Source organism: Pteropus medius, unplaced genomic scaffold (assembly GCF_902729225.1).
Source record: "Pteropus medius unplaced genomic scaffold, Ma_sr-lr_union100, whole genome shotgun sequence".
Lineage (NCBI taxonomy): Eukaryota > Metazoa > Chordata > Mammalia > Chiroptera > Pteropodidae > Pteropus > Pteropus medius.
In genome coordinates, this window is record NW_024342473.1 from 13,125,585 (window position 1) to 13,146,281 (window position 20,697).

The following is a 20,697-nucleotide window of genomic DNA, read 5'->3' on the forward strand; positions in this document are numbered from 1 at the left end:
TTGTTAAGATTTTTCATTTATGTTCACAAGAGAGCAGCCTCTAATTTTCTTGTCAGGTTTGGTATCAAGGTGATGCTGAAAGCAAATGAGTTAGGAAGTATTCCTTCTTTTCTGGAAGAATTTGTGTATTTTGATATTTCTTCCTAAATGTTTGAGTGACAACTCATTTGATGCAGGACTTTAGAACTAGAGTTGTAAACTACATTTTAGGGAACAGTAGTCTAGAGCAAGACTTAAACACGAAATAGTCAATTCTTGTCATTTCGAATGTTCTTGTTTTTATTCATTTCCTCCCCCATGCAGCACTGACCACTTCACCTTTTCCTTCCTGGCTGTGTGAGACTCAGCTAAGTCACCCTTTGGGGCCTGCGCCTGGTTCTCAGGGTTATACTCTCTCCCTGCCACCAGGCAGCCCACCCCAGCCTGCTCAGCCATCTCCACACTCCTCTGACAGAATGAATGCCCTCGACGGTGTCCCCTTCAAGGTGCCCAAGGGTTTTGTGATAAGCACAGAGCCCCTCCCTGGGCCAGAGCTCAGTGTCCCAGACTGTAGGGAGCTTCTGCTGGGTTCTATGGTAAGTCTGTCTGTCTGTCTGTCTGTCTGTCTGTCTGTCTACCTATCTTCTAGTCCCTGGGTCTGTGCGTCTGAGGCTGAGCCTCATGGGATCTTGTTCTTTGATTTTAAAGGACAGCCGGGCCTGCTCTGGTATGTTCTAGGGAGTTTGGAAAAAAACCCAAGAGGAAAAGATATCTCATAAAGAAGGCTGGTTGTCTGGTGGTGGAAATTATTTAGCGGATCTTATTTTAGCCTTAGTATAACTGGAAGGCTGACTATATGAAATGACTGAGAGAAATTTCAAGGATACTTCTGTTCCTCTCTTTCCTAACAGCCTGCTATCATGTCTAAAATTCCACCATTAGAATCACTCCTTTGGGCTAAGACACTAGCTCTAGAATCCTCTGTTAAAATGCAGACAGTTACCTGGGACGCATTAAAAGGGATTACCATTCCCCAGGCCCCAAGCACGTCTGCCCTGGAAGCACCCTTAAAGCACCCCACGCCTCATGGCACTCACACACTGAGATATGCATCCAGTTCATGTGGTTATATTACATATGGCCTCAGGATAGACACGATTATTTAACTTCCTTGAGAGTCAAGTTTATCTGAAGATTTAGGGGGAATCCATTATATTATAACACAGATGTATCATGAGGTAGAATGCAAAATTCTCATGAATTTTTTAAAAAATGAAACAATAAGTTTGCAAAGAACAATGGAATTGGTGTTGGGTCCCTTGATACTGAGTCCTCAAGCTCTTGTGTGCTCGTTCTCTTGTCTGCAGGGTGCTTCATGGGAAGGTTTGAGGATCTAGCTCAGCTCTCACGCATTTGAACATGAGGAGCCTGAGGCTCAGAGAAAATAAACGATTTGCCCAAAGTTAGTGATAAGACTAAAACCCAGGTCCTGACTCCAGATCATTTTATATTAGCTAAGAGAGGGATTGGAACATAAGAGGCACTGGACAGGTATTGTTTGAAGGTGAAAAAAAAAGGTTACAGAAAGTCAGGAGCAGAGAGCATAGTCCAGTAAGAGAGGCCTGGGGAGGGTAAGGTAGAGGGACTTGAATGGCCTGGGAACACAGGAGCAGGAGACTCTGTGCAGTTTTGGTTTGTCTGCAGAACCTGGAGTTGCAATGAGGCTCCTTAGGACTAAAGTTTCCAGAACTGAAGCTCTGTAAAGTCCAGAGAACAGTGTCCGGGGGCCCACACTTTCTGGGGCAGGAGTTCTCACTCTTCTCAGGCAGCCTATGCTGTGGGCTCTCACTCTGCCAGTAGGGCCTGTGTCATTGGGAAGAGGAACTTGCTTTACTAAGCTCCAGTGGAGGTGGATTATCACAGCTTTCCCCTCCTTGCTGAGCTCTAGCCAAGCTGGGAAGAGGCAATTCTGAAGGTTACTTCTAGTAGCAGAAATGGGCACCGTTTTGCCAAGTCCATGTCTAACGTCCTAGCCAGAGTGCTGACCTGGCTCTGCCTCCTGCTCCCAGGGTGGGCACCTACACTCCCTTGAGCATGTTTCCCATCCTGAGCCTCCATTACTTTTACTGCCATGCCAAACTAACAAATAGAGAAGCATGAGACTCCAAATATGATTTACAGCCTCTCCTGACCAGTCCTTCAAGTTCACTGGGCTGTATTCCCAGTGTTTAGAACTTGAAATACATTTTCACAAAACAGTAATGTTATACGGTTGTGGTTAGATTACCAGATGAACCTATAGTGACCTGAAGGGAAAAATAATAACAGCTATTATTTATTGAATACGTGCTATGCACCAGGCCCGTTCTAGGTGCTCTATATGTTTTCTCTTCTCTCTCATTTTTATGACCCTTTTAGCAACTGGTGCCCCTACCTGACAGCACAGGAAATCAAAACTCCCACCTGAGTGATCCATGGGATCACATGTCTTAGGCTTGTGAGTGACAGCTAGGATTCCAACACCAGTCTGTCAGACTCCAAAGCCCACGCCCCCGCCTCCATCCTGCTCCTTTCCAAGGAGCCTTTCCTTCCATACTTAAGGCCTGGGCAAATCTGTGTTTTGTAGTTTCATGATTTCCCTTTAATTGGAGTTAATTTCTCTTGTTTTTTTTTGTTTGTTTGTTTTTTTGTTTTTTGAAGAGAGAAAATACATTCACACAGTTGAAAAACGAAAATGAAATAAAATGATATAGAGCAGGGGTTGACATTTTCTGTAAAGGGCCAGATAGTAAATACTCTGGCAATGACTCAACTCTGCTATTGTAGAGAAAGAGCCATAGTATTAGGAAAAGGAGAGAGTGGGCATTTTATTTACAAAAACAAGGTGAGGATCAGTTTGGCCCCCAGGCAGTTTGCCTACCCTGCCACTAACACCTTCTCATCTGCCCTGTTCCCTACCCCCACTCCGTCACTGGTGACTTCTGTTACTCATTTTTTACATATTCTTTTAGAGATTCTTATGTGTGTGTATACAAGCAAATACAGCTATTTCTTCCATTTTTTACATCAAAGGTAGCATTTTATATACACTGTTCTTCTTGATTTTTCACTTAATATATTTTAAGATCTTTCATAGTCGTACATAGAAAGCTTCTTCAGTTTTGTTTTTCTCTGCATATTACATGGATACATTGTACTTTATCAACCCAGTCCCCTCTTGAAGAACACTTAGGTTATTCCCAGTTTTTTGCCATTACAAACAATGCTACAGGAAATGAGTATATGCAAATGTCTTTTTGAATTTGTTTAAATACATTGCCAAATTGCCCTCCATAGGGGTAATACTGATTTACATCTCAACCCGCACTCTACAAGAGGCCTGTACCTCATACACTCCCCAACTGAGTATCATCAAGTTTTGGGTCTTTGCCAAAGGATAGGCAAATAGTATCTTAGTGTTGTTTTATTTGCCTTCTCATATCATGATTGAGGTTGAGCAATTTTTTCTGTATTCCATCTGTATTCTTTCTCTGTAGGCTTTTCATATTACCTTTTGTCCCTCTTTCTGTTGGGCTGTTAGTCTTTTTCTTTTCCATTTCTAGGCACTCCCTCTATTAATAAAGTTAGTCCTTTGTCTGTGATGTGCTATTTTACCCCTCATTTGTCATCTGTCTTTGACTTTGCTTATGGGGTATATTTGCCATGCAGATTTTGTACATATACCTGTGTGTATTTTTATGGCTTCTGGATTTTGATTGAGTCAGAGTAAGAAAGGCTTTCCCCACTTGAGGTTATAAAGAATTTCTGTCCTGTTTTCTCCTAGTACTTTTATGGTTTCACATCACACATTTGAATCTTTGATCCTTTTGGAATTTATCTGTATATATATAATACGAGAATTCATTCAAATTTATTTTCTTGCAGCTAGCTAACACCATTTATTGACTAGTTTCTCTTTTTCCCATTGCTTGAGATGCCATCTTTATTATTTACTAAAGGTCTATTTCTGGACTTTCTATCCTGTACCTTTATCTGTGCCAGTACTGAAGTTTTAATTATTGATATTTTATAATATAATAAAATATAAAACAGCTAGTAGGGCCAGTCCTCTTATTTATCTTTTTGACTGCAGAGTTTTCCCAGCTATTCTTATTCGTTTTTCATGGAGCAGCTAAATTATGCTCCTTTCCCCAGTGTAGAGTCATGTCCGAGGTGGGAGGGGGCAGCACCTGTGATCTAAGTGTGTCTGTGTCTGTTTTCTGCCTCTCCTTTCCCTCACACACACCACTTCCCTCAGCCTCTTTCTTCCTTAATTGGCCATCATAGAGCATTGAAATTGCCTTTTTAATTTTAAAAATATTTTTAATGGCATTTTATATTTCTGGTTCTTAAATTTAAAGATAGGCAACAGGAACATTCTATTTTTGCCTCATTTATAAACTCTCAAATTAGATGGTTTATGTGGGCTCCAGATTTCTATTTTAGTGATATGTAGTGGAGAACATACTACAGTGAGATGGCAGAGGAATCTCAGATCCGCCACTCACCACATCTGACCTCCAGCACATTAAATTTTCTGAGCCTTATTTTCATAATTTGGAAATAGAAATAACATTAGAACCTAATAAGTAGAGTTCAACAAAAGATTAGCAAATCTTCCATTTCCTTGGACCCAAAGTAATCTCAGATGGCAGCAAAGGGAATGGGAGCAGGTATTACTCCTTAGCGGGGTTTATGTTTTATTGGAGAAAGTTTTTACGCTGCTATTGCTCAATTATATACTGACTGGCAAAGGGACTTAGATATTAGATTTCACTACATTTCATTCTATTCACCTATTCCTTATTTTGTCCATTAAATGGTTATTTATATCCATTGACTCGAGCGGTAGCTAAAACCAAGAGTGAGGGTGGGCTGTGATGGCTGCCTGGGGCTCAGAATCCGAAACTGTGCAGGTCGGGCAAGTCTTTGGTCGAGGAGGGTCCCCCAAAACCAGGGGGTAGGGCGGTGCCACAGAGCCCCCTGGTTTGTCTGGCCGAGCCTCACGGTACCTTCTCTCAACAGCACGACTTCAGCTTGGAGAGGAGGACTCTCTTCTGGGTGGAGGCTGCCATCCGGGAACCCTGCCAGTTCCAAAGCGATGCCCCTGGGACAGCGTCAGCCCCTCCCGCCTGGCTCTTGCTGGTCAGCCCAGAAGGCGGGCTACTGCCTGCACTTGCCACAGCCAAAGGCCTGGAGGCGCGACCCCAGGAGCTGCCCGAGGAGGAAAAGGAGGAGGAAGAGAAGGAAGAAGAGGAAGACGCCTCTTCTGTCAGCGAGGAAACGCTGGGTCCTTGCAGCCCCCAACCCAGCGCCCCAGAGAGCCCCAGCCCGGGCCATCACCGGTGCTCACTGGACATGCTGCGCGGGGTGAGGTCAGAGCTGGCAGGGGCGCGGCGGAGGCTCTCGGAGGGCAGGATGGCCGCCCACCCCCGCGCCTTCCTGCAGCGCATCCGCCACCGGGCGCTGAGCCTCTGCACCAGCCAGGCGCTGCCCCGGAGCCCCACGCCCCCGCTCCCCAGTGCACCCACGCCGCCCCCGAGGCCCTCCACGGCCGGCGCCATGCCCCCGCTGCGGAGCCACAAGCCCACGGTCCCGGTAAGCAACCTGCCCGCTCAGCCAAGGCTGCAGCTCAGCAGCAAGGCCCCCAAAGTCTGGTCCTCAGCCAGGTCCAGAGTCTCAGTCCCCTCCTCTCCGCGTTCCTACTCCCTACCTTCACCTGCTCTCACCTGGTTCTATACCACGCTGTTCTAACTGTGGCCCTTTGCCAGAATATTCCCTGCTCAGAGAGTCCCAATTCCTTCTGTTTTCTCATTGCCTGCGTTGCCTCTGTTAGGGCGCAAGTCACATAATTGTAGTTATCCCGTACCTGCCTGTCCTCTGGCAGTGGAATATGAGTTCTTTAAGGCAGGGATTAGATCGCATTCATTTTTGTTTCCAGAGCACCTAGAAGCAAACTTGGCCCATAGGGGGTGCTCAAATAATGTCTGTTAAATTAATGAATATGACTCAAATCTAGGGCTTCCCAGAGGGCGGAGCTTGCTGTTAAATGGGTGAGCTGAAGGCTCAGTCAAGGAATAGTTTAGTTTACTGTATGTTAATTCCTGCCAGACACTGGGTTGGAAAAGACAAGGTCAAAACCACAGGACTAGGAGAGTTAGCAAGGGGGTGTGGAACAAGGCAGCACTGTAGCAGCACTCCATCAGGCGTTGAGAGAGAAGTGAGGGTTGCTGCAGACTGGGAAGGCTTCAGGACAGAGGACATATACTCAGAAGAACTGGGAGCAGAAGTGAACTTATCATGAAACCAGTGAAACTTAAGCCTCAGTTGGAGGCCTTGTACCTAATTTTATATTCATAATTGTGTCTTTTTTCTTTAAGAGATCTAAACTGTTTAAGTATCAACTCCACAAAACCTGGTTCCAGAGCAGATGGATTTGTCAGGATTGATAGCAGGAGGTAGCAATTGGGCTCAGCTTTTTGCCCTGCAGCAGCCTCCACAGTGGGGCCAGGAAGTGCAAAAGAATAAGGCCAAAATGAAATTAAATCCAAAAGAGACTTGAGGTCTGGCTTTTCCCATTCGCTGGTGTGTGAATGGCAAGTCACTGAAGTGCTCTGAGCCATTCCTTCTCTACCTGTAAAGTGAGCCAGCAACCACCCCACAGGAGCAAACAGAGCACAGTCTCTGTGAATGGGACCGGCCGTACCCACATCAACCATCAGATGTTGATACCAGGATGGCTCTTCCCTGGTCCAGATTACATTTAACTCCAGCAACAACCCTGTGTGTTGGGGGTGGGGGTAGGGGCGCTGGTTTGGGGCGATGTTCTGTAGAGGAGGAAATTGAGGCAGAGAGTAGCTGAGAATCTTTTTCAAGGTCACAAGAGTAGGCTCAGATCCTAAGATTTGGATATTTTCCTCTTTGCAGACCCAAGGATGAGGTCATGGCAGGGAACCCGTGAGCAGATGGGGGAGGATGGGAAATTCATATGTCACACACAGATGCACTCTGCCCCAGGAGCTAGGGCAGCAGCTGGGCTTTCCTTATGGAGGAGAGGATAAGGCAGTGTGTTCAGGGTGGGAAGATGGGTGCTTCTTCATGAAGGAAGAGTTAGAGGTGTTGCTGGCCACATCAATTAAAATGCCTTGAAGCCACCTACCTTAGCCCAGGGTATGTGTGAGTCTCCCCAGCACCATGGCTATGCCCAGTCTCTACATTGCTCCATGCCCCGCCAAGCCTCAGCCCAGCCAAATTCAAGAAGGAGGATCTGACTGAGAAGATCCCACTAAGGTGTGGAGCAAAGAACCCTGCATTTGACTCTAAGTAGGGTTCAGGTCCCAAATGTGTGTTGCTAACCAGGTCATTAACTTCTCTGAACCTTGATTTCAATATCTGTAACGGAGGATAATAGGACGGACCCATCATATTTCTCTTGCAGGGTTGTTCTAAGTAATAGATGACATATCATCATGTACTGGCAATTTTTGTATTCCAGGCCCTTTGCTAATTACTTTTCTCGCATTGTCTTATTTAAGCCTTGTAACAAATCTTGGGGTATCTAGTATGACTGCCTGTTTTACACATGAGTAAACTGAGTAAACAGTAGAGAGCTGGGATTTGAACCCAGGTCTGTAGGACTGCAAACTCTCCACAGTATTAGCCTCTACACTCTGTGGCACCCAAAAGTACTTTCAAAAATGTCCTGCCCAGCCAAGTGTTGCCTCTGGTGGTAACTGACACATCAACTTGTCTTTATTTCAGTCCCTCAGTCCATACACCTGCCTGCCACCTCTTGAGCAGGCGCCCCAGCCTCTCATGGCCCACAGATCACACCCTGATTCTGATGACCTCCTATCCGCTCTCAGCCAAGAGGAGCAAGACCTCATCGGGCCAGTGGTCGCCCTGGGGTATCCCATGCATAGGGCCATCGCGGCTCTGCAGAAGACAGGGCGGCAGAGCCTGAGCCAGGTGAGTAATTGTCCAGAGCTGGGGGACTGTGGAACTGGAGCCAGGTGAGTGAGGGTTTAGAGCTGCGAGTTGTGGAGCTGGTGCCAGGTGAGTGGCCATATGATTTGACCTTTAACTTGAAGAAATTTCCTTCTCTTTAGAGGCAGAATCTCAGTCTTGTATTAATTATTGGGGGTTGTGAGCAAGTTTCTAGACCTAATGCTACCTTTTCCGTAGGAGTTTATCAAGAACTCCCATACCCACTTGGGGAGTCTCAATATTCACTCCTATCCTTGTCTCTGCCCCAGATAAAGGGGGCTGGAGCTTTGGGCAGCCAAGAATCTCTCCACAGCTGCCCAGTAGAACTTTCTGCAATGAGATGTTTTATACCTGTATTAAAAATACAGTATCCAAGAGCTATATGTTTGAAATGTGGCTACTGTGACTGAGAATTTTATTTAATTGTAATTAATTAAAATAGCTATGTATGGCTACTGGCTACCATATTGGATGGTGCAGCTCTAACCATCCCTCAGTAAATGGTTTACCTATACCCATTTCCACCTGTCTTTCCATCCACCCATCAATCCATCTAGTCAACAGTATTTATTGGGCATTTCCAGAGTATTTAGGTGCAGTTAGTTGCTGCGGTGAAAACCAAGGTACATAAAAACCACTGTTGTAGGTTGGCTTCCTGAGGAAGCAGACATAGATGGAGTTTGACATGTAGGATAGTTATTAAGGAGGCCCTTGGGATCAACTCTGGAGAAGGAAGTAGACAGAAGCAAGAGTGGGTAGTTGGGGAAGTTGAGCTTTGTAGACCCAACAACGGAGTCAGCCAACCCCACAGCTCTGGAGCACATATGACCCTTCAGAGTTATCCTAAGTCGGGCTGCCTACCCTTCCTAGACTGTGTAAAGAGGGCTTGGCTGGATGGTTTTTCTGCATGTGCTCAGAGCAGGGTCTAGGTGTCTTGGGGCAGGCAATTGGAAAGTTGAGAAGCTAAAACAGTTTGAAAACCATTAGCCTATATTATCCATGCCTTCTGCCCAGCTCTGAAAGTCTGCAGAAACCCAACCTGTTTCTTCTCCACTTACACTCATAATTCTTATGGTCTGGAGCCTTCATTTGGCACTGATTCCCTATAAATCGTGCTTTGATTTGCCTGGCACTCACCATTTCCCATATCTGGTTTATGTCCGCCACTGAGCAGTGAGCTCCTTAAAGGTGGTTCTTAATTCACTTTATAAATACAGCATGTATTTATCGAGCCCCTTCTGCCTGCCATGCTGGGTGCTGGGGACACAGTAGGGAACAAGACTGACACAACCCTTCCCTCATGGAACAAAAACTTAGTGGATGAGAAAGATGAGAAAGACAGCAGTTACAAAGTTGTATGTGCTGTGGTAGGGGAAGCACGGGGTGCTGTGGGAGCTCCAGGCCTGGCACCATGGAAACAGGGGACAGAGAAGGTCCCCAAGGAAGAGGAGTAAGCTTAGCATTGGCGGGGGAGTGGATATGCAGAGACCTAGGGGGCTGGAGAAGGAGCCGAGGCAATTGATACTGGCAGGAGCAGGGTTTTGAGCTTTGGCTAGAGGCAGCTCTTCATCCTGAGGGCAAAAGGAGCCCCTGATGACTAAGCATGGAGTGACCTGACAAGTTTTCAGCCCTGTGGGATCATCCTCAGTCCCCTCCCCTTTCCAGCACTGGTGCAGAACTGTTCCAAAGTAGGGGCTCATGGAGTCCTGGGTGGCAGAGATGTGTCTGGGGGTGGGGTGGGATATGGGTGCACAGGTATAAAAAAATCACCTTCACATAGGTGAATGCTCACCATGGAGAATGAGCAGGCTGGGGTGGGCGAGATGCCTGTGTTTCAGGCCTGTCCCACCCCCTTTACGTTCTGGGAACCTTAGCTCCAGACCTTTTCTTAGATTCCAGCCCCCAGTTTGGGACGCTTGGTAAGGACTTGTTGTCCGCCTGTCTGCAAGTCCCTAGAGGAGGCCTCTGTCCCTCTTCTATTGGCTCACGGGCTTTCTGGGCTATGTTGTGTGTCATGGCTTGCCTAGTCAGTCTGGCTTGAGCCCAGGACTTAATGAGGTCCTCAGGGTGCCTACTCTACCCCATCTGCTGCCCCTTCCACTCCTCTTACCACTCCTTCTTTGCCTCTTTCTGGCCCAGTTTCTCAGCTACCTTAGTGCCTGTGACCGTTTGCTGTGGCAGGGCTACGAGGAAGGCCTGGTGGAGGAGGCCATGGAGATGTTCCAGTTCTCTGAGAGCCAGGTCAGCAGGGCCACCTGCCTGGGCCCCAGGGGAGGGAAGGGATGGAAGTACACATAAAAGCCTGGCGTGCAGGGGCACACAGTGCCAGAGCCAGCCTGGGTGCCATAAGGAAATAGCCTGCTTGCTCAGCCCTAAGGAGGAGGAGACAGCCCAGGGAGATGAAGCATGGGAAGGTAAGGGGAAAAGGTAGGGAGGGAAACTAGAAGCAAGTTTTTTGTGATATTTAACTGAATCAGCACAAGTATTATTGAATGCCTGCTCTTTTCTTTGTTAGACACTCAGATAAGAGCCGTAGGCAGCACAAAGATGCTTGAACTCTCTGCTCAAGGAATTTCACCTGCCTGGAACCCAGAATATAGGCAGCTGTGGGCTCAGTAGTACATTCTGAGTGTCCCATGAATATGGCTTGTTCATAATCAGCAGCTGGTCCAGGCTCACTGAGTAGCTCCTTACAGAAGCTGAGGGAGGGATACAGAGGGGCAGGAGAGATACAGAGAAAGATAGAGGGAAGAGAAGCAGGGAAGTTTCAAGCACTTGGGCTAGAAGAGGAAAGAAGGCAGAGGCTGTGCTATATGAAATCTCGGCAGGTTTGAGACCTGGGCAGAGACCCCAAAGTGTGCATCCTCTGTGCACCAGTATTTGGCCTTCCTCTTCCTGACCCAGCGCCCAAGCACATGCAGTCAGGAGTGAGCTAGAGTTGGGGAGTAAAGCCAGGACCAAGCTGGTGGCCAGGCTGGGCCCACGTTCCTTGGCACAGGAAGGGAGGTCTGAGCCTTCACCCCAGAGGTCCAGAGAAAATACAGGTGCTGCCCAGAATCAGGCTCACCTGGCCTGAGGGGGCCACAGCTTTCTGGGAGTAGATACAGAGGGCAGCAGAGAAGGGGCTCCCCAGGGTGGAGGCCAAGCCTGCAGAGTGCATTCAGTGCTCTCTTTGCCTCTCCTTCCTCAGGCAGGGGAGTTCCTGCGCCTCTGGGAACAGTTCAGTGATATGGGCTTCCAGCAGGACCGGATCAAAGAAGTGCTGCTGGTCCATGGCAATCGCCGAGAGCAAGCCTTGGAGGAGCTGGTGGCCTGCGCCCAGTGACCACTGGGACACTCTGCAGTGCCCAGGCATGCCAGGCCTGTGCTAGACCTGGCAATCCATTCTAACAGTAGACCACATAAGAACAACGAAGTGATGCTCATTGTAACAATGCAAACAATGCCAAGAGTGGGAGCAAATACTATAGGGGAGGCAAAACTTTACCCACCTTAGGTTTTCAGCTGGACCAATTAACAAGAGAAAAACAGTTTATTAATGCATGCAGCATACATCATGCAGGAGAAACCTCAATGAAAAGTAACTCAAAGCAGTGGTTTATATAGTATCTTCAACAAAGAACAAATATGTAGAGAGATAACAGGACAAAAGAAATCGGTTTTAGGCTTCCAAGGATGGCACACTGTTGGAAGGTAAATATATGGGAAGGAACTAATGGAATAAGGTTAGTTTGCAGATTCCTCTGGTGCATCTCTGGGAGGATAAGAACCTACCTTCAGAAAAGGAGAATTTATATCCTGCCTTTAGACAGAAAGTGGGGAAAGGTAGGGAGAGCTTTTCCTACATTTGCTGCTGCTTAATTGCCTTCAGCTGAAAGTAATTTTTATGTCAAAGAGGCATATTTTGGGGTGACATTCTGGTTTCCTTCAATACCAAATGAATCAGCTAAAAGAACTGAAAGTGGCTGCCTATGAGGAGGGGCAGATGGGGGAGCATGAACAAAGAGCTGTATTCTTTCATGCAAGCCTTCTTAAACTACTTGTATTTAACTCTTTAAGCTGTGTTTATTAGTAACTTTGATTTTAAGAAAATAAAACAAAAAAATGATGGGCAATTCTTTGGGGTCCTGTAGGCTTCTGGTCTTAGTATGGAAAGAACATCTAACTGTGGGTCCAATGATCTCATTTCTGATTTTGGTTCTGTTGATGACTGGCTTAAGACCTCTTTGGGCCTCAGTTTCCCCAGGAAAAGTAGAGAGTTTGGACCTGGCTGCTATTCATAAGAATCCCGGGAGGAGTTGATTAAACAGTCCCAGGCTTCGCTCCTGGATAATCTGACTCAGAAAGGTCAACTTGGCAGCCTCTAGGAATCTGTTTTGTTTTTGTAAGAAGCTCTCTGGGGATTCTTCTTTTAAAATCTTTTTTATTTGCTTATTGTTGTTGACCCCCTTTACCCATTTCTCTCAACCCCCACCCCCAGCTCTGGCAGCCACTAGTCTGTTCTTTGTATCTATGAGCTTGCTTTTTGTTTTTTTATTTTAAATTCACATATGAGATCATACGGTATTTGTCCTTCTCTGTCTGACTTATTTTACTTAATTAACATAATGCCTTTGAGGTCCATCCATGTTGTCACAAATGGCAAGATTTCATTCTTTTTATAGCTGAATAATATTACTGTATATATAATCACAATTTCTTTATCCATTCACCTATTGATGGACACTTAGGTTGTTTCTGTATCTTAGCTATTATAAATAATCTAGAAGTGGAATTGCTGGATCATTTGGTAGTTCAATTTTTAATTTTTTGAGGAACCTCCATAATGTTTTGAACAGTGGCTACACCAACTTATATTCCCACCAACTGTGTACAAGGGTTCCCTTTTCTCCACATCCTTGCTGACACTTATTTCTTGTCTTTTCGATAATAGCCATTCTGACAGAGGGTGGTTTTGATTTACATTTCCTTGATGATTAGTGATGTTGAGCATCTTTTCATGTACCTGTTGGGCATCTGTATGTCTTCTTTAGAAAAATGTCTACAAAGATCTGCCTCTTTTTAAAATCAAATTTATTTATTTATTTATTTGTTTGTTTGTTTGTTTGCTATTGAGTCGTATGAGTTCTTTATATATTTTGGATATTAACTCCTTATCGAATATATGATTTGCAAATATTTTTCCCATTCATTAGGTTGCCTTTTTGTTTTGCTGATGATTTCCTTTGCTGTACAGAAGTTTTAGTTGATATAGTCCCACTCATTTATTTTTGCTTTTGTTGCTTTTGCTTTTGGTGTCATATCTAAAATATCATTGCCAAGACCTATGTCAAGGAGCTTACTGCCTATGTTTTCTTCTAGGAGTTTTATGGCTTCAGGCCTTACATTCAAGTCTTTAATCTATTTTGAGTTAACTTTTGTGTTAACTCAAAATAGATTATACTCATGGTATAATGGTTGACTTTCATTCTTTTGCATGTGGCCGTCCAGTTTCCCCAGAACTGTTTATTGAAGACTGTCCTTTTCCCATCATATATTCTTGGCTCTTTTGTCATAAATTAATTGACTATAAAATGTCGGGGTTGATTTCTGGGCTCTCTGTTCTGTACCATCGATCTAAGTGTTTTTATGCCAATATCTCTGGGGATTCTTATACTGGGCCTATGGCCAGTATGTGTGACCCTCAGGGCCAGCTGATCTGGACCCCCTTCTGCTCTGATGATCTGTGGTCCTATGTCAGTCTGTCCTCATCTGAGGAATGGACAGGTTGGGAACAGTTGTGTCCAGTCACCCAAGGCCTACCCTCTGGAGGCCCCCAGGGACTGAGAGGACCAGTTGTTGTTGCCTGTGATTCAGGCAAACAGAGGTCAGAAGCCAAGACACCTGTGCCCTGCCCTTCCCAGCTGGTCCTGTGCAAAGGCCTGCAGCATTAACAACAGAATCAAGAGTTCTCACCCACTCTACCCAGCAAACATGGCTGGACCTGAAGCTGAGGCCTGTAAAAAAACAAAATCTTCCACATTTCTCATAGCTCCAACCCAGAAACCTTGTTTGAACGTGTAGTGAGGACTTCTGCAGGCCTACACAGGCCTAAACAGCAAGTTTGGAGATAGAACCCAGATTTCTTGAGGCCCATCCAGCCCCTGGGTACTTTCCACTAAGTCTTGATGCCTGCCAACTTGAAATCACATCAAAAATATTCTTTAGTCTTAAAACTTGCTTTGAATAACTTGTAGTTATTCAAAATGAAAAACTATTTGAGAAAATCAGCAAAATATCATAAAGTCGGTCAAAAATAAAACTGCTCTTGGAAAAGATAGTAAAGTTCAAGTCTGATTTCTAAGATGAAATATTAAATCCAAAGCAATCTGGTCTCAGTCTGCTACTTTATTAAGTCTCCTTAATTAGTGGTGTCCAGTCGACAGGCCCCTCACTCACATCACATGTCCTTATGCCACTCCTCCTATCCTCCCACCTGCCCCAAACTTCTCCATCCCTAGAAAACTAGTGCCTGGTTAAAACAAATGAGACGTTAAGACATTATTGTTAGTTTAAAACATTTTTAGAAGTTAGAACAGTGTGGTAGTTAAAAGCATGGACTCTGAAGTCAGACCTGGACTGAAACTACAGTCATATCATGAACTAACTGTGACCTTTTGAAATTCACACAATCTCTCTGTGCCTCAGTTCCTTATTTATAAAATATGGATACTGAAACTTCTCGACTGGGATGATTGAACAGGATATCACACAGGAAGCTTGTGGCATGGTGTCTAGTAGCTACTTATTTATAGATATTTATACCCCGCCTTGTTCTATAATCAGTACTACCTTTATTCTGGTCATCTCCCTCATCACTGTTACAGTTAACAAATTTCCAGCATTTACAATCTCTCCCCCTCTCTGGTCAGAGAGTTTAAGAAGGTAGCTGGAGCAGACGACTCTGGTAGTGCCACCTGGGAGAAGGACAAGCTCTATAGCTAACACAAAGGGTCAGGTAGGTGCATTGGTGGCCCCTTGAAATAGCAGATGACATACTCAGCTCCCTGAAGGCAGAGTCTAGACAAGATGACCCTTGGAGAGGAAGCCAGGAGGATATAGTGTAGCTGGGGCACCAGATGGTGAACCAAGGCCCTGCCCAAGGATGCAGAATGAAACAAGTTTTGCCTTGGTTCTTGCTCTCACTTCCGTTCTCTTATGTTCTGTCTTCTCTTCTGCGTCTCCACTGTGTTCCCTCTTAGGCCCAGTGCCAGCAGGTTGAAGAAGGCCTCCTGACTCCAGTGGGGGTGTTGTGAGGCGTGCCTCTGACTATTTCAGGCTGAAATCTCAAGTTCTTGCTGTGTTCCTTTCCCAGGGAAATGTGCACATTGCCCTCTATCTGGCTGACCCTTCTGCCACCTTCATGTAAGGACCTTTGTGATTCTGTCAGGCACACATGGATAATCCAGGATAATCTTCCATCTCAAAATCCTGAATTGTATCTGCAAAGTCCCTTTTACCATGTAAAATAACATGATTCCAGGGATTAGGACATAGACATTTTCAGGGGGCAGGAGAGTCCAGCCTACCACAGAGGGGCAACGCTTGACCCAAAATAACATACTAATGATGGAATTTCAGGCAATCATATAAGGGAGTTTTGTTGTGTTTCGTATTATCCTTTATACAAGTGGCATTTCTATTTTAGAGCAGAATGACAGTGGAGCAGGCCTCACCCAGAGAAGTCAGAGTCTTAGGCAAGGCTGGACTCTCCCCAGGCTCAAGCTGACACAGCTGGCTCCGCTTCTCTCTCGCCTCTGCTAGGAGCCTCTGGAGCTCTGGCTTCAACTTGAGTCAATCTCCTCCTGCAGTTGACCACATTCTCCTGGTACCAGGAGCCAGGCCAGCAGAGGGGCTGCCAGAGCCTCCTCTCGGCCCTGACCCTTCCACTCTGAGGACAGTGGAGAGGGTCGCACCCTCAGGTCACAGTTGAAAAGTCAGGAGCTTCCTCTTCTAGAACCCTTCTCCCCTCTCCGCCCGCTACCTTCCATGCTTCCTCCCAGCCCCTGACCTCTAGCTGCCCTGTCTGCCTGTCTTATCTGGTGATTAGAGCATTCTTTTGTCGGCCTCTGTAGGGAACATGCTTTGCCTTTTAAGAGGATTTAGGGAGAGGACAATGATTAACTCATGAGTGACTCATAAATGATGGGGTTTTAGGCCCAGTAAGAGATAGCAAAGGGAGGGAGTGACCATCCCAACTTTTCCTCTCATCTGACCATCCCTGCTGTCTCTAGGTAAGACTCGCCACCAGGAGGATTTGGGCCTTTGGGGAGCTCTGGAATGTCTTTTCTAATGAGGTTTGGGGGAGGTGTCTAGAGCCCCTCCCTCAGTATAGAGACCTCCCGGTTTCTCACCTCTCCTCACCCTTAGATCCTAAGGGCCAGGGCTTTGTTCCCAGACATGGTATGGTCAGAGGAATGCTTTGACAACCAGGACTCTCCCAGAAACTCTCTCTCTTATACACACACACTCCCGCTGTCCTTAAAGGGAGTAAAAACTCTGATAGAGGCATCATCTGGAGTTTTGGAGTGTGCTTGCCTTCATGCCGAGGACAAGGGTGATCCTGAATGGGGCAAGAATGGACTGCTCAGCTCTAATCAAGGCAGTGTCCACTCAACCACCAAATCCTTTGTTAAGCACCTACTGTGCACTCAACCTTGCGCTGGACCCTTTGAGAAGGAGCTGCCCCTGTGTTCCAGGTGCTACAGCCCAGTTGATGAGCCACAACTACCACCAATAAACTATTCACTTACTAATTTTTCCTCCCAGCAAAACTTTATTGCACACCAGCTGGGCGCCAGGCCCTGCTGGGTCCAGGAGTGGGGAAAGGTGGGAAGAAGGAGAAGAAATGGCCTGTCCTGGAGTGGAGGGGTTCCCAGTGCTAGGCTGGGTGTGTGAGTTAGCATGGCAAGTGGCTAAGAGCAGGTCAGTGCCTGTGCTGGTGATAATGGCAGTGAAGGCAGGAGGACAGGCAGGCTTTGGCCCAACAAGGGCCTGTGAAGTGGCGCTTTGCCAACTCCCCCTGTGGAACTGGGTCCTGGCCAGCACCCCTGCTGGCTCCACTCCCAGGCCAGCATTGAGGCACCCACCCCTACCCCAACATCCCCTTCTCCTGGCAGGTGGCCCTGCCTCCTGCCCACTCTCCTCCTAAACCTGTCCTTATAAGGCTACCCACTCAGGAGACGTGCATTCTGTGTCCTCTGGGAAGTTGCCCACACAACGTCATCTGCTATTTTACTGCTCAAGATTTTTAACCTATGATTTTTTTGTCATTAAGAAAATGTTTTCAGGCTAAGCAGAGACATTAACTGGGTGCTGGGTGAGGGCAGAAGGATGGAGGCCAGGGAGCTGGGGAACCAGGGACCCATGGCATGGCTGAATCACAGATTCTAAATACCCTTAGCAGCTGAACAATTCCACGAACCTCAGCAGGTACTGTGCTAGACACAAGAAGAGATGGGGGTGGGGAGGCCCTCTATCATGGGGACAGACAGCTCATAAGCCACAAATTCTGGTACAGTTAAGGTGACCTCTGGGCAGGCATGAGATCCCACACTATGGGAGCTTGAGCCAGGCTGAGATATCAGCCTCAGTCTGGCACTAGGCACAACTGAGCCAGGCCTTGCAAGGTGGGCAGGAGTTCTTTCCATGGAGAAGCAGAGGAAGGACATTCCAGGCGGCAGTCATCAGGCATGAGACAATATGGGGCAAGAGGGAGAATGGGGAGCTCTTCAGTGTGCCTGGAAGGTGGGGTCTGGGCCTTGGAGAGTTTGGACTTGATGCTGCAGCCCGGGAGCAACAGAATGAACACAGTGGAGCAAACAGGAGTGACACAAGGGAGACCATGGTGGTTATCTGGCCACCTACCTAGAGCCTATTTCTCCTTATTCTTAAGTGACACCTGGTAAACTTGGAGGAATTACCTTTCCTGTCACTGTGGGCCACCTTAGTGTGTTGTCAATCAAAGTGCCCTGTCCTCCCCTGGGCACATGTGATCCACACAGGGTCAGACCGACTCTGGCATGTAACCTGGAATCTTGAGCACACTCATTCAGGCTGTGGCCTCAGAGGGACTATAAACAGTCCCTGCTGCTGCAGACTCTCGCTGCTCAGTTAGTCCTTTCTCAGCCAGGTGTGCTGGTCTTCCCAGGGCACCCGGAGCTACCAAAGTCCTTTTAATAGAATCCTCTTCTCCTTTAACTGTGCTGACAACCAAAGCCCCCTGCTGGATGCAATGACAGAACATGAGTAAAGACAATGGCCAAATGGGACCTATGTCCTGTCATCCCTGGAACCTAGAGAAAGGTGTAAGACAGTAAAGCAGGATGAGGAAAAGTTGACTGCCAAGGGGCTTGGAAGTCCTGGTTCTCACTTCCGGGAGTTATCTATTCAGAGATAATTCCTGGTCCTATAACTGCCAAGGGGCTGCCTCTCTCATCCCATCTTGAAGCCCTGGGGGCAGGGACTGAATCTGGTTTGTCTCTCTGCTCCTCCTCCAGTCCCCTTTCCCACACAGCTTGTGGTTAGAGGAAGTTCTCAGAAGTGTTTGCTGAATGAAGAGGAAGAAAGGAAGGGAGGGAGGGAGGGAAACCCATGAAAGGAAGCCCTCTGAGGAGTGGCCCATGTTAAAAGGTACCTGGCTTCCAAAGAGGTTTCACCCAACTGCCAGGTGAAAGATGCACCAGAAGGTATTAAGGGAAGCCCTGGGTAGTTGGGATGACACTATCAGTGAGATGACTTCAAGAGACAGAGGCCGCCATGCCCCATTCCTTACTGCCCGGCCTCGCAGAGCCTGGAGGGACCACAGTGCTGGGACTGGAGTGCACAAGAGCCCCTGGTGGCTGCAGGGAGGGTCCTGGTGTTAATCTGCACAAGGGCCCTTAGTGTCCCATGGGAGGGACAGAGGTCCAAGTTGGTTCATGACCCCTGAGATGTGCTCTTTTGGGCAGCACATGGCCCCTTTTTGATGGCAGCAGGGCTGAGCAGAGACAAGTGTGGGTCACTACCCCTGAGCAGGCCAGAAGCAGTGACCACACTCTCTGTGATAGACCAGGCTGAGCTATAAGGAGGGGGGGTGGGTGCTGCTGGTTAAGAAAGCCACCACTCCTTATTCTGAGATGAGGAGCTTTGCTCTGTCCGCCCCACCTCAGGCCATGTAGGGGCAGGGGCCAAGGAGATTGTTTAGTGGCAGTCGAGAGAGAGCTATTTTCAGGGTTCAAGGTAAGTTACTGCTTCTGAAGATAAGAGAAGCATTTTGAGCTCCCCCTGGGTGCAGGGCCTTCAGTTACAGGGGGTAAGGCCCAAGAATCATAAGGATGATACTCTCTCAGTATCTGGTGAAAGGACTCACATGCCTGCCCCTTTACCTGACCTGTCCTATGCCCCTAAGATGGTATAAGATCGAGGGATTATATTCTGGAGATGATGTCTAACCAGGAAGAACGATGGAAGATGCTTTTAAGGCCAAACCCCCACTTTTGGGCTCCCAATCGCAGCATGTAGTCATTAATTGCCTTCTTCATCTGAAGCCAGACCAATTGCTACTGCCAAGATAAGCCGCCACCCTCACCTGAGGATAGAGAACTTTCTGCTTTATGGACACCTGTGGGCTGGGCACTGTCTTAAGCTCCTTCTGTATACTATCTTGCTTGCCTCTGCCTTCCAACAGCCCTCATTGACAGATGCCATCTGAGGCTCAGAGAGGTAAACAGCTGCCCAAGATCGTGGCGAGAGAGCTATGAAGGCCTCGGGCATGCTGGGAGACTACAAGGTGGTGGGCACTCCTGCTCACCCCCAAATGCCACACGCTACCCCTCTTCCACATGCGCCTAACCATGTTGTTGCCAGGTCTCGCTTTCTGGTACTATGTGTCTCAACTAAAGAAGATGAAGAAATCTTCAGGGGAAATTGTCTACTATGGCTGGTGTTCGAGAAATGCCCCCTGCGAGTGAAGAGCTTTGGCATCTGGCTGCACTACAACTCCTGAAGTGGCACCCACAACATGTGTCGGGAGTACTGTGACCTGACTACTGCAGGTATTGTCACCCAGTGCTTCCGAGACATGGGGGCCTGGCACTGTGCCTGTGCCTACCCAATCCAGATCATGAAGGTGGAGGAGATTGCAGCCAACAAGTGCCACCGACCGGCAGTCAAGCAGTTCCACAACTCCAAGATCAAGTTCCCGCTGCCCTGCAGGGTCCTGCATTGTCCGCACAAGCCACACGCTTCACCACCAGGAGGTCCAACACCTTCTTTTAAATGCAGGGCCTCCCTGTCCCCTGGTCCGCTCAAATAAACTCCTTGGTAAAACAGGGGTGCTCAGAAAAAAAGAATCCAGAAAGTCTGAGCTAGAACCTAGAGCATCCCAATTCCCTTCATCATAGGCCTGCACACGTGTTCCCTCATCTGACCACATAGCAAACGTGTGCACCAGACATGGGCTATCATCTTCAGTGACAGATGCAAAGTGAGGCTCAGAGAGGTAGTGCAGCCAGCCCCAAACCGCCCAGCAGATGGGTGGCAAGGCTGAGCATGGAGTGAGGATCTCAAGGGTCCTTCTGTGTATCTTGTAAAACCCCTGGTTAGATCTGGTAAAGGCCAGGTCTGGCCAGGGCAGTAGAGAACCAGGTCCTACCTAGTAGTGGGGTCTGCAGA

General features: G+C 47.3%; 1 protein-coding gene and 1 pseudogene across 1 annotated transcript; both read left to right on the plus strand.

Annotated features, from left to right (window-relative positions):
* Positions 1–12,119, plus strand: UBAP1L (ubiquitin associated protein 1 like). The gene is made up of 5 exons (XM_039865290.1): positions 1–575; positions 5,044–5,616; positions 7,780–7,986; positions 10,144–10,245; positions 11,195–12,119. Exons 1-5 carry the CDS (start codon positions 456–458, stop codon positions 11,327–11,329), a joined length of 1,137 nt encoding a protein of 378 aa, XP_039721224.1. The 5' UTR covers positions 1–455; the 3' UTR covers positions 11,330–12,119.
* A 6,505-nt stretch (positions 12,120–18,624) lies between these two features.
* Positions 18,625–20,664, plus strand: LOC120604519 (60S ribosomal protein L18a-like; annotated as a pseudogene).
* Positions 20,665–20,697: the final 33 nt, after the last annotated feature.